This window comes from Cetorhinus maximus, chromosome 31 (assembly GCF_964194155.1).
Source record: "Cetorhinus maximus chromosome 31, sCetMax3.hap1.1, whole genome shotgun sequence".
Classification (NCBI taxonomy): domain Eukaryota; kingdom Metazoa; phylum Chordata; class Chondrichthyes; order Lamniformes; family Cetorhinidae; genus Cetorhinus; species Cetorhinus maximus.
In genome coordinates this window covers 1,265,209-1,281,851 of record NC_135909.1, presented here as the reverse complement: position 1 = coordinate 1,281,851, position 16,643 = coordinate 1,265,209, and the positions used below count along the sequence as shown (strand labels likewise).

The following is a 16,643-nucleotide window of genomic DNA, read 5'->3' as shown; positions in this document are numbered from 1 at the left end:
GAATCTGGGTATTAGCAATGTTGGAATGCAGTTCTCTCTGGCAATTCTAAATGATCTGCAATAACCTGCCCACCTAAAAGCCACCAACTGTAAAGGGAGACAGAAGCAATTATACAGTTGCCTTTGACTGTTCCACAATGTTCCACAGAACCTTAACTTTTGAATGCAGAATTATTGCATTAGATCAATCTTAACACCTTAACTTTCTGCCACAGCACATACCCGACCATTTTCCACCTGTAGTGAGCATAGTGACTTTTTCTGACCGATTCTAAATAATTTTGTGATAATCATCAGATGTCTGAACCTGTGAGATTTCCAGTACGAGGTACTGGGATGGGGGGGGGGAATCCCTGACTGTTTTTTTTCCCTGTCTAGGCCAGTGGTCATTTGAAAGGAAATATTTATGTGGCACCTGGTCACGTTCCCAGGATTTTCCAAATCACTTGGGGAAAGGGGAAGGGAGTGAGATAAATTGAGTAGCTCTATCAAAGAGCCTGTGTAAGCATGATGGGTCAAATGGTCTCCTTCTATGTTGTGTCATTCTATGATTCTATAACTTTCCAAGCATTATGCATCTATTGTCGTGCAGGCAAAGATGTACACAGCAAGATCTCACACACCAAGGACAACAAGTGAATGAAAGGTCAAGTAGTCACTTGCTACAGAACTTGAATATCACGGAAAAGAGAGACATGTTGCCGAAGCATTTTGTTTTCCACACATCAGGACAAATGCAAGAATGCCAAATTTCAAACCATCACAACAATTTATACTACGGGAGAAAGGGGTTGTTGATTGGTTGGCGAGTCGACTGATTGGCTGAGGAGTTGCCATGGAGAAAGCAGCGGGGGGCTCCCCAAGCCCCTGGGTAATTCAAAAAACGGTGCAAGGCTTAAACATGTTCCTTTTGTTTGCAGAGAATGGGTCCCTGTGTATGAATGTATGTCATTTCTAGCAAGGGTAATTGACCCACGTTACAAGCTCAACTGATTATCTTAAATTGGTTGTTGTCAGTTTTTGTTGAGGGATGACTATTGGCCAGGACACCAGCAAAACTCCCTGCTCCAAGTTTTTTTTCTTCGTTTACAGGATGTGGGCATCACTGGCTAGGCCAGTATTTATTGCCCATCCCTAATTACCCTTGAGAAGGTGGTGGTGAGCTTGAACCACCACAGCAGACCCTTTCTACCATCTTGTCTGAAATTGTACCAGCCTGTGATGGGACTCGCCATGTTGAAACTACAGTGTTCGATATTGTCCTATGTGGCAAAAAATGTTAAATGTCAGCTTCTCAACCCCATTGGAAGCTCAGTTCCTGTTAGCATCCTACATTGTTAAACAGTCCATTAAAAAAAAAACAGCTTTCTTCTGTAATGTGAGCCTCTCTGAGAAAGCTCTGCCCTGTCTTTTATCGAGCTAAGCCCTTTGGCAAACAGGTGTGCACTCATTGCCATTCCAGATTCCCAATGACAAGTGCACTTGTTACAACTCATCGGATTTTTGCCTCTGTAAGCAGCGTCGTTGTGTGCCATAAATAATGAGACAAAGTTGGCTATTTCATTGTTGAGAAAACTTTGCATTGCCTCAGCCAAACTGAGCAGAAGTGGAATGACAAAACTCCCAGCGTTCCTTTGATGTTTGTGGGGTGAAGTTGTCCTTTGTTTAAGGTTCTTGTCACAGGTTGGTGTTAGTAGCATTTGTCTGTGATACAGCGAGGAGTATGTTTTACATCGACTCAGTATTAGCGAGGTGTTATACTCAGGGTGCAGTTCTTTCTGTCCCTCAGCCACCTGATAGCACCAACTCATTCTGGGGATGTATTTCCATGGCTGCTTGTTCTCTTGTATCATGCCCAAATGAACGCTTTCCGTGTGTGTACCGAGACTGAGTCAGCAGGATATTTGACTGTGGATGGCAACACAACTTAGCCCAGCCTGTCTTCACTTGCTATTCACACACAGTCACATTCCAGTCAGGCGTCAGCAGATAGCACACGCTCTGCGGGCACTTTTACTGCTCCAATTGCTGCTGTACTTGAGATCAGCCAGCTCGGCTCAAACCGCATACTAGGTCTGTCTGGCCTAGTGCGTTGCTGGGTGTTGACTTTATCAAGTATCAGGGGGGAGCTCACAACCGTTTATGGACTGAGTTGTTGGGTGGATCATGTGAGGGTATTTTCTATAACAGAGGGAACCAAAATTGTGTGTTGTGTCAGAAATTGTAGTCCCATAAGGGAAACAAATGCTCATTGTAATATGTTTTACATCAAAAGAGTGAATACAGATATTGAACATGAGTTCATGAACAAGAAGTCATGTTTTGCCTGTACATCTTGGTAAAGAAAGAGCAGCTTGTTGTCATTATTTATAGAGTATTACATCCTATTATAGGATTGTTGGACAGGAGGAGTTAAGCTCAGGAGAGATGCATGTGGGTTTGGGATGAGAGATTAAACCCTGGTCTTCCTGCTCGCTACTTGGGGTTTCAAATGCAGCCATGACTTGGTGTATTTTCAGAGCCGGCAGTCCCAGGTGCTCTTTGGCCAAAATGCAAAGTTTGTGAAGTGTTACGTAAAGCTGCAGAAGCTTTTACCATTAGTTTGGAAGTCTCAAGTAGACCAACTGAAAATAGTTAGGCGAGGCCATGAGACTTCATGGGGTCTGGAGTCAATGCCTCAGGTTCAATGAAGAGTGCAGGACGGCATGCCAGGAACAGCACCAGGCATACCTAAAAATGAGGTGTCAACCTGGTGAAGCTGCTACAACACAGGACTACTTGCATGCCAAACAGCATAAGCAGCAAGTGATAGAGCTAAGCAATCCCACAACCAACGGATCAAATCTAAGCTCTGCAGTCCTGCCGCATCCAGTCGCGAATGATGGTGGACAATTAAATAACTCACTGGAGGAGGAGGCTGCACAAATATCCCCATCCTCAATGATGGACGAGCCTAGCGCGTCAGCGCAAAAGATTTGCTACAATCTTCAGCCAAAAGTGCCGAGTGGATGATCCACCTTTGCCTCCTCCGGAGGTCCCCAGCATCACAGATGCCAGTCTCCAGCCAATTTGATTCATTCCATGTGATATCAAGAAACAGCTGAAAGTACTGGATAGTGCAAAGGCCATGGACCCTGACAATATTCCAGCAATAGTACTGATGGCTTGTGCTCCAGAACTTGCCGTGCTCTTAGCCAAGCTGTTCTAGTACAGCTACAACACTGGCATCTACCAGGCTATGTGGAAAATTGCCCAGGTATGTTCTGTACACAAAATGCAGGACAAATCCAACCCGGCCAATTACTGCCCCATCCGTCTATTCTCAATCATCAGTAAAGTAATGGAAGGGGTTATCAACAGTGCTATCAAGTGGCACTTGCTTAGCAATAACCAGCTAAACTGACACCCAGTTTGGATTCTGCCAGGGCCACTCAGCTCCTGGCCTCATTACAGCCTTGGTTCAAACATAGTCAAAAGAGCTGAACTCCCAAGGTGAGGTGAGAGTGACTGCCCTTGACATCAAGGCTGCATTTGACCGAGTGTGGCATCAAGAAGCCCTAGCAAAACAGGAGTTCATGGGAATCGGGAAAAGCTCTCCACAGGTTGGAGTCATACCTAACACAAAGGAAGATGCCTGTGGTTGTTGGAGGTCAGCCATCTCAGCTCCAGGAGTTCCTGCATGAGTCCTCCACTGTAGGAGTTCCTCAGGGTAGTGTCCTCAGCCCAAAAATCTTCAGCTGCTTCATCAATGACCTTCCTTCTCATAAGGTCAGAAGTGGAGATGTTCGCTGATGATTGCACAATGTTCAGCACCATTTGCGACTCCTTAGGTACTGAAGCAGTCCGTGCCCAAATGCAAATGACAATATCCAGGCTTGGGCTGACAAGTGGCAAGTAACATTCATGCCACATAAGTGCCAGGCAACGACCATCTCCAACAAGAGAGAATCCAACCATCGCCCCTTGATGTTCAGTGGCATTGCCATCACTGAATTCCCCCCACTATCAACATCCAGGAGGTTATCATTGACCAGAAACTGAACTGGACTAGCCATATAAATACTGTGGCTGTAAGAGCAGTTCAGAGGCTAGGAATGAGTAACTCACCTCCTGATTCTCCAAAACCTATCCACCATCTACAAGGCACAAGTCAGGAATGTGATGGGATACTCCCCACTTGCCTGGATGAGTGCAGCTCCCACAACACTCAAGAAGCTTGACACCATCCAGAACAAAGCAGCCCGCTTGATTGGCACCCCTTCCACAAACATTCACTCCCTTCACTACCAATGCATAGTAGCAGCAGTGTGTACCATCTACAAGATGCACTGCAGGAATTCACCAAGGCCCCTCAGATGGCACCTTCCAAACCCATGACCATTACCATCTAGAAGGACAAGGGCAGCAGATAGATGGGAACACCACCACCTGTAAGTTCTCCCCCAAGTCACTCAGCAGCCTGCTTGGAAATATATCGCCGTTCCTTCACTGTCACTGGGTCAAAATTCTGGAACTCCCTCCCAAACAGCACGGTGGGTGTACCTACACCACATGGATTGCAGTGGTTCAAGAAGGCAGATCACCACCACCTTTTTGAAGGGCAACTAGGGATGGGTAATAAATGCTGGCCTAGCCAGTGACGCTCACGTCCTGTGGATGAATAAAAAAAAAGTAACCTCTGTACCCAGTTATTTCCACCTGCCGCACTCCTAAACATGCAGATTAAAGCAGGCCAAGAAATTGAAAACTAGAGTGCACTGATAGTTAGTTGACAAAGACCATGTGTGACTTTGGTCCTATAGAGCAGAAGATCCTGGGTTTGATTTCTGACCTGCACTGTTGGCTCAGTTGCAGTGTTACTTCAGACATATGTTGCGTCAATTATTTTTATTTTATCCACATTATGTGTGGCTGATTTGTGAGCTGTAGGCTAATTCATTTGCCAGTGGAAGTTTGGTTGGATTGGGTTGGGCAGCAGGCAGTGGCTGCCTTGTGTCATACTGGCAGTGGGAGTCAGGATGGGTCAGAGCTGTCGGCTACAATTGGGTTGTGCTCGTCCAAAATTGAGGCTTTTAAGCTGGAGTTGAGTGAGGACACCACGCATTTCGGTCAATTTATCAGACAAAATCTTTAAGTTCTGGTCTATAAAACTGGTTTGGAAAATCTTAGAACCTTTAGGACTCTGCTTTGCGTGCCACAACTGGATGATGTAGTCAAGATTTATGCCAGTTACCTGCCAATTTATGTGCTTCAGCACGGTCATGTGGGCATTACTACAGACGCTTCTCTTTGCCACCACTCCTGTTTTCAAATTTGGTTTGAATGAAACAAGCCTAAATAAACTGGGTTACCATGTTAAGAAAGAGCAATTAGGAAATCTGATTGTGACTGAATGAATGTTTTTAAAATAACCTCTTAAGGGTGGAAAACATCACGAGGCGTCGGGCAGACTCAGAGAAAAGCTGATGGCGATATTTTTGTGCAACAGAATGTTCCAGAAAGTGCATTACTGAGGAAGCTCACGGATGGAATGGATTTATCCAGAGGGTGTGTCACTCAGGAGATTTGGTGATGAACTGGCTCGGTTAGAGAGCATATCACTTGTGAGGTTCACTGATGGGCTGTTTCAGCCAGATTGAGGAGGTTTGTCTTTTAACTGGCTTGCCCAGGGGAATTATCACTCAGTTGCCTCATTGGAAGACTAATTTAGCCAGATCATGTGTCCCTCAGGAGTCTCGCCAACAAACTGGCTTTTGATTCAGTTCTTGTTTCCTTATTTTCCCTTTCATTTGTGTTTCTTTTTAAATCCTCGAGCAAAAGAAACAAAATGTCCAATCACTTAGTTCAGCTCATTAATGTGAGTTGATAGTATTAAAAATTGCTAAATTTGAACCTTACCTTCCAATAAATGTGAGAATGTTGGAATCCAGGAAGTGGAAATACCTGTGACAGAGGTTGAGTACTGAATGGTTAAGAAATGATGACTTGCAGTGAAGGGAGTTAGGCTCTGACCTCTCACATCTGGGACCTAGGTTCAAATTGAGCTCAGGCTGAAAGTATCATTTGTTTTCTGGGTCATATGTGCAGCAAGATTAATTCACGGCCACGGCCAGTTCCTGGTGGGCATGGGCCTGTAGTACAAAACTGCCCATTATTTAGGAGTCTTTCTCGAGGTAGTTGCTATGGCAAAGGGAGAAATGTTACACTAGTGCCATAGGGAACGAGAGGTTTGAGATGCAGCACTTTGCTGAGGGGAGTGTAGAGGGAGCTTTAATCTGTATCTAACCCCATGCTGTACCTGCCCTGGGAGTGTTTGATGGGGACAGTGTAGAGGGAGCTTTACTCTGTATCTAACCCCGTGCTGTACCTGTCCTGGGAGTGTTTGATGGGGACAGTGTAGAGGGAGCTTTACTCTGTATCTAACCCCGTGCTGTACCTGCCCTGGCAGTGCTGACATCGGGTTCGTGAAATGGTAAAACCTCTCATCTCCCAACACCTACATACCTTCTTGCTTCTCATTTTGACACCTGTGGTGGGGTCACTACTGATTGCTGAGGATTGTGCACCTGGATTGTATTATCTTAAACCAAATGCAAATAGAGAAATAAAAATAAAATGTCGAAAATGCACAGCATCTGGAAAGAACAGCTTTATGTTAGAGTGAATTTCCTTCAATAGTGCCATCATGATTAGGGCTACACACTTGAAATGTTACTTAGTATTTTATCCTTATTTATTTTTCCAGTGCAGTTTACAAAGATTCTCTATTAAGAATCTAAGAATGGAAATTGGGGATTTTTTTTCTGCTCAATTTAACTACAAGGTACTGTGTCACCTGCTGTGAAAGTGACCATGACCCTGATGAATGACGATAGAGGTTGTTCTATCTGCACCCAGTGACTTTCAAATCGGGGATTACCAAGGGAGTCAAAGGGTACAGGGGGTAGGCAGGAAAGTGGGTTGAGGCCACAATCAGATCAACCATGATCTTAATGAATGGAGGAGCAGGCTGAAGAGGCCAAATGGCCTGCTCGTGCTCCTAATTCGTATGTTCACATGGACAGTGCAGCATAAAGTTGGACATCACCAAGATTCAATGGAGGAATGAAGGGATGCCATAAATGATGCAAACACCTAATCCCGCTAAGGTCAACAGTTCTTTTTATTTATTAACCTAAATTTAGTAGAGTTTTCATTGTCGATCCCACAGGAGCGCTCAGCAGACAATCTCTGCTGACAGGTATTGTATAGGAGAGTTGTAACCGCTGGCAGAAAACAGTGAGGGAGGATCATCTTCCAAGAGGCGTTGGGTGGGTTGGGGGACGATTGGCAGAGATTGTGTGCACAATCCTATACATGTACTGCAGTTTTTGGGCAAATCTCTATTTGATTTGTCCATTGCTTCATTCTGTCCTCATTGACTCTCTCTCTCTCTCTCTCTCTCTCCCCCCCCTCTCCCTTCCCCCAGCAACCCCACTCTCCACCCCTGCACCTTCCTCCCTTTTCTTCATTTATTTTTATTTCAACCCTTTTCTTCGCCCTCCTGACACTGAGGTCTAGAAGTCACTGAAGGATTGCTCATCAAATGGAATTTTGACTGCTGAGTGGTAGAACCAGTCCTTCAGGTCTCCCCCACTACCTGAGTATCTTGGAGTCAAATGGGGGATGATTAGGTGATCACTGGTATGTCTGCCTGCCACCACTCCCATTTTAAAAATTAAATAGAATTCGTTCATTCATTTAACCTCCATAGCTCAGAAGAAACTTAACTCTGCAGAGGACATTGGTATGTTTTTCATCTTGTAATTTTCACAGACTTACTCATGACACCAGCACTTCACATACCATGCTGTCATGTGGTTAGCGTTATCACGCACAGTACAGTTTTGGGCTGGGTTTTTATCTATCATAAACTCATCTGCTCTCGTTCTGCCCACATACATACTTTATCCAACTGATTGTGGTTGCTGAGCTGCCTTCTCTTTGATTTCACTGCTCCTCTTAATTTGGTATCAACTGTCAATTTGTATTGAGTTTCTGATTCCGTGTCATGGATACGGATTGGAAACGGTGCTGGTCCCAACACTGAGCCCTGGGGCTCCCCACTTGGTACATCCAGCCCACCCTGACTTAACTTCTGTTACAAGTATGTCTTGGAAGAATTTTAAAATGGCTTGTTAGGATTTTGACTGGGGCTGTGCAGAAGTTCCTAAAGTTTAAACCCAAGATCTGCAACTGTTTCATGTGTTCACCCTCATGACAACAGTGACAGTTCTCGAAAAGAAATTTGTGATGGTGCTTTGACTTGTTTCTCAAGTGATGTGAAAGGTATATTTGCTGTATAAATGTAATTTTCCCTTTCTAAATATTGAGGTGTTCTGTGGTTATTCTCATATGCTCTGCTGAATAACACATTGACAGAAAGTTTTGATGGAATGGAAGTTCCGGGCTTTTCTATATGTGAATGCCCATTATCCTTTACTCAAGCTGGGTCCTTGTTAACAGCAAAGAACAGAAGAGTTTTGTTGCCCCTCAACAGGAAATGGCCAAGACAAACGTCTTTCCTTGATGGCTGCCCTGTTAGATTTGGAGCGCTGCATTGTGCGAGTCATTTGCAAAATTGATGTTCATTTTCATATTACGTAAACCCCAGAAGCTTCTGGTGCAGAGTCCATAATGGACATGCAGTTTACAAAACATTCATCTGGCGTAAATGGGTCAAATGTACGTACGGCTGACTTTCGCGACGTTTGATTTCCATGTCTTAATAACCTCCCTTTCTCATAACCTCCCTTTCATCTACGCCTCTTTCTTGCCAGTCCACTGACCGGTGAAAATTATCTTTCACTCTTTAACCCTCTTAAACTCTTTTGTTTCTATTATCGCTCCCTTAACCACACCTCTCTAGTGAATACATCTTAATTCTCAAGTTTTTTGTCATAAGTATATCCTCATCCCTGGTATCACTTTAAAAATCTATGTCGCACCTTTTCTTTGGCTCCGGGACACTTCCTGTAACGAGGCGCTGGCATTTGCGTGTAGTTCTCCAACTGCAGCCTAGCTCACAGAATCGCAGGACTGTTACAGCACAGAAGGAGGCCATTCAACCCATCGTCTCTGCATCAGCTCTCCAATTGAGCAGTTCACCTAGTGCCATTCCCCCGCCTTCTCCCTGTACTTCTACACATCCTTCCTTTTTCAGGTAACAGTCTTAAGTCCCCTTTGAATGCCTCAATTGAACCTGCACCCACCACGCTCCTCATGTCTTGTACTGATTCACCAGCACCTCCTTTAGTTGCACAGTCTACTGATAATTCAAAATCATTTGTAATGCTAATTCTATTAATTCAAATTAAGTGGTTTTTAGATTATCCAGAGTAGACTGCATTGTTTGGGGAAATGGTCACATTCAGGGGTCTGAAGTTCACTTAAGATCTAATTGAGAATTTTATATGTTCTGTCGTTATCTGTCAAAGTTCAATTTTCCTTCAAACTTTGCTTTAAAATGTAATAAGTACAGCTTGTGCCATATACTACTTCCAAGGAGTTTTTATTACTTTGCCTGAAAATGCAACCTGTACTGCTTCTAATGTTGCAACCCCTGCAGTTTGTCACAATACTTTTCTTCCTTTATCTTCCTTGCTGATGAAAGACTGTTATAGATTCCATAGCTCAATGAGCATCAGCTCCCAAAATCTGAAACATGTTTACATGGTGGTGGTTTAAAATTACCTCTTGACTGTTCCATGTCAACCTATAACAACCTGCTTACTGTGTGTTGGGTGTGTCGGTTTTTAAAATTGCAGTGAGGCGCCCATGGCACTATTGGAAAATGCGTTACATATTTTTGATGCTGAGTCACATAGAAAACAAGATCCCAAAGTCCTTTCCCAGCCTGTACTGCGGTAGATGCTCTCAGACGAAACATCACTTGTGGTACTTCAGTTAAGCTTAACTTTCTTCAACTAAAAAAGGGAATATCAGCCACCATTCCTGCGCCTGAGTGCTACCCAGTGTGATCCCCTTCTGGAAAGTGTGACAAGTTTGGGTTTGGCGATGATGACTTCCATGATAAAAATGGCTTGCCAGTATTCAGCATGTTGGGCTCGCACATGAAGAGTGTGCACTTGGGTGAGGTAGCGGACAGTAACCCTGCTTTTTAAGGGCAGTGAGTCATTGCTTTCAGGAAAGAATTGAAAAAAATTGCAATATGTGCGCCTACCACGAATTAATCCTTCAGCAGCTGTTAATGTTTTCTTTCAGACTTGGGTCCCACCTGGATCATTTTCCCCCATGGAAAAAGCACTTTGATGCCACTGTGATAACATTACAGTGTGGACACTCCCAGGGCTATGCATAAGGGTGACGCTATCTGCAGAACCCTTGGCCGTAGGCAGCTCTGAATTCGGCACAGGAACAGCGACTTGTTTATGCAGCAGTTTTAAAAAATAAACAGAATCTGTTTCAACATCGGACCACCTCATTAAAGCCATTATAACGATGAAATAAAGATCAAAGCTAATACCCTGAAAAGATCATGATTGGTGGAATGAGCATAAGCAGCCATGCCTTTTGCCTTTCAATTGGAACATCTCATTTTTACCGTGACGGCGCCTGTCATTTGGAATGTGGCATTCAATTCCAAATTATGCTGATCTGGTTATTTTTAGCTCTAGTTTTTAGCCCCTGTACTAACTAAATGGTGGAGGGTTTATTTTCTGATTCTCAGATGAGGTACTGTGTAGAATAGAGGAATGCACGTGTGAAAAGATCACTGGTCCACCTGGCCAGTCCCTGAGTTTAGAACGTACCCTACACAGCTTTATCTCTTATACCTCACACCCTTACCCCCCAATCCCCACATACCTCTTTCACCAAATCCTATCCAGATTCATTTTGAATTGACTGACTTTTATTTGCTTCCACCTTCGCGCTGAGCAATCTGTTGCATACATTCACCGTTTGTAAAGCAGTTTAATTTACGCTGTCTTCACCTTCCCCCTCGTGAGCTTGAATCTGTCTCTCCTGGTTACAGGGTTTGAGGCTACATCAGTACCTGTAGTGCAGCACCTTGGTGATGCAGGGTTGAAGTTGTTAAATCCTGGAAACTACTTCACTTGCTGAATGGGGTTAGACTTTTTCTGTCCAGGCCATTTAGCCCTCCAGGAAACCAGAAGACAACATGGAGGAAAAGTCAGGATAGTCACCTCCCTTCGTTCCTCAGCGGTGTCAGTGTGGCTCAGTGGGTAACAACTTCACCTGAGCCAGGAGGTTATGGGTTTAATTTCCGCTCCTGGGACTTGAAACACACAACGCAGGCAGGCGCTCCAAGTACAATACCGGGGGAGTGTTACGCTGTTTGATGTGCTGTCTTTCAGGTGAATTGTTAAACCGAAGCCCCGTCTGCCCTCTCGGGTGGGTGTAAAAGAGCAGGGGAATTCTGCCAGTGCCTGGCCAATATTTATTGCTCAGCCAACATCATTAAAACAGATTACCTGGTGATGTATCTCATTGCTGTCTGTGGGATCTTGCTGTGCATAAATTTGCTGCCACGCTCACCCATCTTAGGTCAGTACACTGCCCTTCAAAAGCCGTGAATTGGCACTAAAGTACGTTGGAGGTTGTGAAAGGTTCTGCATTTTAAATGCAAGTCCTTTTCTTACCTTACCTTTCCTTTCTGATGGTTCCGACAGTATCTGCATTATGGCACTTGGGCATTCAGAGCTGAAAGGTGTCAGGCTTGATACGCAGTCTGTGCTGAGTTAATTTGATCTAAATTGGACAGCAGCTGAGGTGATTCAGTTGACCTCAGTACCAGTGTCAGAATGGGGAAAGATCAGTGCTAGCAGTGGTCGCTACTGGAAAGTATTTGGGTATTAGATATGAGGGTAGAATTGGGCTGGGCTATAATATACCCTCCCCAGAGTTAAATCATCTGTGGATAATCTCCATGTAGACTCAAACATGAAGGGTGATTCCCTTGGACCCAGCGCATCCTAGTAAAGAAATAACTTGCATTTATATAGCATCTTTCACAACCTCAAGAATAGCCCAAAGTGCTTTAGAGCTAATTTTCTTTTTTTATTCATTCATGGGATGTGAGCGTCGCTGGCTAGGCCAACATATTTGCCCATCCCTAATTGCCCTTAAGGTGATGGGGAGCTGCCGCCTTGAACTGCTGTAGTCCCCGTGGTGTAGGTATACCCCACAGTGCTGTGAGGGAGGGAGTCCCAGGATTTTGAAGGGCAGTCACTGATATAAGAAACGTGGCAGCCAGTTTTCACACAGCAAGCTCCCAAAACGACAGTGTAATAGTAAGCAGATGATTTGTTTTAGTGGTGTGGTTTGGTATGTCGGTGCCTTCAAGAAAGGGGAGTGTTGTGGGGGAACTAAAAATAATAGTCCCCTTTGGAGGCCAATATCATGCACTGTGTAGCAGCAGCAAGAACTGGGAAAAAGGTTAAGGTGTGTATCACATTGAGAAGAGGAATTTCCAAATTTTACTGCAGCTTATTTCTCTGGGTTTGAACCAAAGCCTGGTGTTGCTGTTGAGAATAAAACTAAAAGCATTTACATCAGCGGAAATGGTATTTTTAAACTTTTTGGCACGCGTGGTAAAATTGAGTATGTAGGTAATAAACAGCAGCTCAGAATCAGTAAAGTATGGGTCAACTTCAGAGAACTGTTAAAAGTTGGAATGTTGTGAGGCAGCTCCGTGTTGAAAAGTAGATGTGCTGAGGTGTTAGTTTTGCAATTGTGCAGGTGACTGATTGACTCTCTGAAAGTTGTTGCTGCCTCATTTGTATCACAGTCATGACGTTGGCGGCAGCACTTCTGTATAAATGTAATATACTTGCCTCCAGAGCCAAAGAGCACCACCTACTGAGGTGAAATTGTTTCTCGGCCTGCAGGAGCGAGCCACAGTGAGGAGAGGATGCAAAGCTAAGTGTGTAGAATCCCAATGATTCAGCCCCTTCCCATTCACCCTCAATAGACCAAATCCCTTTCCATTCATTCCTATTGTGCAGAATTTCTAAAGAGCAACAATCTTTTCTCTGACTGTAAAGAACTCTGGTGCCAGCATAATTATTCACTTTGTAATGCATGCCAAGGAAGTTATGATGAAACTTTACAAAACACTATTTTAGCCTCAGCCGTACTATTGTGTCCAATTCTGGGCACCGCAATTTAGGAAGGATGTGAAGGCTTTAGAGAGGGTGCAGAAAAGAGTTTTGAGAATGGTGCCTGTGTTGGGGTATGAGGATAGATTGGAGAAGCTGGGATTGCTTCCTTTAGAGAAGAGAAGGTTGAGAGATGTGATAGAGTAGAGAGGAACTGTTTCCATTGGCAGGAGGGTCAAGAACCAGAGCGCACTAATTTAAGGTGACTGATAAATAAACCAACGGCGAATTGAGGAAAATTTTTTTTTACGCAGTGAGTGGTTAGGATCTGGAATGTATTACTTGAGAGCTTGGTGGAGGCAGATTCAATTGTAGCTTTCTAAAGGAAGTTGGATAAAGAAAGATTTGCAGGTCTACAGGGAAAGGGCGGTGATATGGGACTAGCTGAGTAGCTCTTGCAGAGAGTTGGCATGGACACAATGGGCCAAACGGCCTCCTTCTATGCTGTAACCGTTCTGTGATTCTATATAATAAAACCCATTACCACCTATCATTTGCTGAACACAACACCGTCTGTTCTGATCGCTGCTGTGTATAATATATCTTTGTGTTCATTTGCTTCCTGGTGTTCTTGTTCAGTTTGTACAGCGTGTTTAATCAATCATTTAAGTAATTTAAGTAAATTTAATTGTACTTGCATTGTGAAAATTCTCTTTCAGCCATTGTTTGAATTTTAGCAGAGCATTTTCTAGCAGCCAACTATCTACTTTGTCTAACTGTTCCATTGGCTCTGCTCAGTCTCGTAAGTCATGAAGGACAGAAGGCCCAGGGTTTGAGTTTTGGTTTAGGGCTTTTTGGAATTTAAAAAAAAAATTCTGTCTTGACACATCCTGTTTTCTCATCAATCTTGGAAAATTGAGGTCTCTTAAGTTTTGTCACACTGTGAATCAGCCTCCATTGCTATTTTGCATTCTTCTTTTTCTCCGTTCAGTTTAATACTCTGAGAATAGAGGTGAGAGAGAAAGTAAAGCTGAAATCTAGAATAAAAACTGAGAATATCAGCATTTGAAACAGAAAAGGTGGCTCAAATGTTTCAGATGAGAGCCTTCCCCAGTCAAGTTCTGAGGGAGGGTCTGCAACTCAAAACCTTAACCTGCAATTTCTCTTTCAAATGCTGATGGGCCTGCTGCATATTTACGACATTTTTCATTTAATTGTGGGGCTTCCTTACTTCCATCATTTTTTTTTTGTTGTTCACTGTTCCTTTTGAACATTTGATGACGTACTCTTGCCTTTTGTTTCAGATGAACGTGAAGCAGTGCAGAAGAAAACGTTCACGAAATGGGTAAACTCGCACTTAGCAAGAGTGACCTGCCGGATCACAGACCTGTACACGGACCTCAGGGATGGACGAATGCTGATCCGGTTGCTGGAGGTGCTGTCAGGAGAACAGCTGGTCAGTATAAAACTCTTGTCCTCTTTGTGGCAATCATCAGTATAATATGATAGAGTAGCTTTAGGCCAGCATTAGTCACCAACTTACTCTTCACGCAGCCAAAAGTCCAGTCAGTGCCTCGTTTGATGGACAGCCAAGAATGCTGCAACACAGTCCGGCATAGTGAGATGAGTAATGGGCCTGTGAGTGACTCACTAATTTTGATCATGTTCTGGCAGTTGGCCAGGCACTTCCCTACAGGAAGAATAAAAGCTACAAGCTCAATAGGTCAATTAAACAGCTTTCCACTTGCTATATAGAAATTGAGATAACTCTGCCTGCTTTTACTGGACAGAAAAAGAAAGCTTACCTTAACCTTAACATATCCTCAGGCTAACCCAATTTGCGATGTAGTCGCTGTGGTTATGTGGGCAAACACGAGTCAACTTGAGCATAGTGAAGCCTCATAAAAAGCATTTAAAATTAATGACTGGTGATCTTGTACTTTTTTGTGGTGTTGGTTGATGAATAAATATTGGTCAGGACATGGGTGGAATTAAAAGCATAATACTGCGGCTGCTGGAAATCTGAAAAGAAAACAGAAAATGCTGGGAAAACTCAGTTCTGGCAGCATCTGTGGAGAGAGAAACCGAGTTAACGTTTCAAGTCCGTATGACCCTTCTTCAGAGCTGAAGAGAGGTAGAAATGTGGTGTTTTATACTGTTGAGGGTGAGGGGGGTGGGGGTGCAGTGTGGAGCAGGTGGAGCTAAATAGGTCAGGGATGGGTGGGAGCTCAGGAGAAATTTGACAAAGATGTCATGGACATAAGACAAAGGGAGTGGTAACGATAGTGTTAAAGACTAAGGCAGGTGCTAATAGTGGCATAAAGGTCAATTAGCAGAATGTGTTAATAGCAGAACAAGGGTCAGCGGTCTCTGAAAGCAAAACATATGAACAAGTTACAGACTGGCCCTGTGAGGGGGAGGGGGTTGTGAAAAGAAAATATATAAAATATATATCAAAACAGAGGACAGAGTTCATGGTCTGAAGTTATTGAACTCAATGTTAAATCCAGAATGTTGTAAAGTGCCTAATCGGAAGATGAAATGAGGTGCTGTTCCTCCAGTTTGCGTTGGGCTTCACTGGAACATTGTAGCAGGCCAAAGACAGAAATATGGGCATGAGAGCAAGATGATGAATTGAAATGGCAATTGACAGGAAGGTTGGGGCCATGCTTGCAGACTGAGTAAAGGTGTTCTGCAAAGTGGTCACCCAGTCTGCGTTTAAACTCCCCAGTGTAGAGGACACTGCATTGTGAGCAGCGAATGCAGTAGACTAAATTGAAAGAAGTGCAAGTGAATTGTTGCTTCACCTGGAGGGAGTGTTTGGGGCCTTGGACAGTGAGGAGGGAGGAAGTAAAGGGGAAGGTGTCATGGGAAGAGGATGAGGTGTTTGGGGGTGTTAGAAGGGTGGACCAGGATCTCATGGAGGGAACGGTTCCTACAGAATGCTGACAGGGGTGGTAAGGGGAAGATGTTTTTGTTGGTGGCATCATGCTGGAGTTGGTGGAAATGGCAGAGGATAATGCTGTGAATGTTGAGGGTGGTGAGGTGAAAAGTTAGGGCATGTGAACCCTATCATGATTCTGGAGGAAGGGGTGAGGGCAGAAGTGTGAGAGATGGGTCGGACACAGTTGAGGGCCCTGTCAACAACAGTGAGGAAGAAACCTCGGCTCAGGAAAAAGGAAGAAATGTCAGAAGCGCCTTTTTGGAAGGTAACATCATTGGAACAGATGTGACAGAGGTGGCAAAACTGGGAGAATGGGATGGAGTCTTTATAGGAAGCAGGGTGTGAGGAGTTGTAGTTGAGGTAGATGTGGGAGTCGCTGCGCTTGCAATGAATATTGTTGAGGAACTGTGGGAGTCGATGGGCTTGCAATTAATATTGGTAGACAGTCTATCACCAGAAATGGAGACAGGGAAGTCGAGGAAGGGAAGGGAAGTGTCGAGGATGGACTATGTGAAGGTGAGAGAGACTGGAGGTTGGAAGCAAAATTGATAAAATTTTTCCAGGTCCAGATGTGAGCA

General features: G+C 44.1%; 1 protein-coding gene across 3 annotated transcripts in view; it reads left to right on the top strand.

Moving 5' to 3' along the window:
* The window catches only part of sptbn2 (spectrin, beta, non-erythrocytic 2), a 297,786-nt gene that overhangs the window by 203,308 nt on the left and 77,835 nt on the right, over positions 1–16,643 (top strand). For all 3 annotated transcript variants that reach the window (XM_078532661.1, XM_078532659.1, XM_078532660.1), the window contains one exon: positions 14,426–14,577. In XM_078532661.1, coding sequence (XP_078388787.1) covers positions 14,426–14,577 — 152 coding nt within the window. The remainder of the gene's footprint in view (positions 1–14,425; positions 14,578–16,643) is intronic.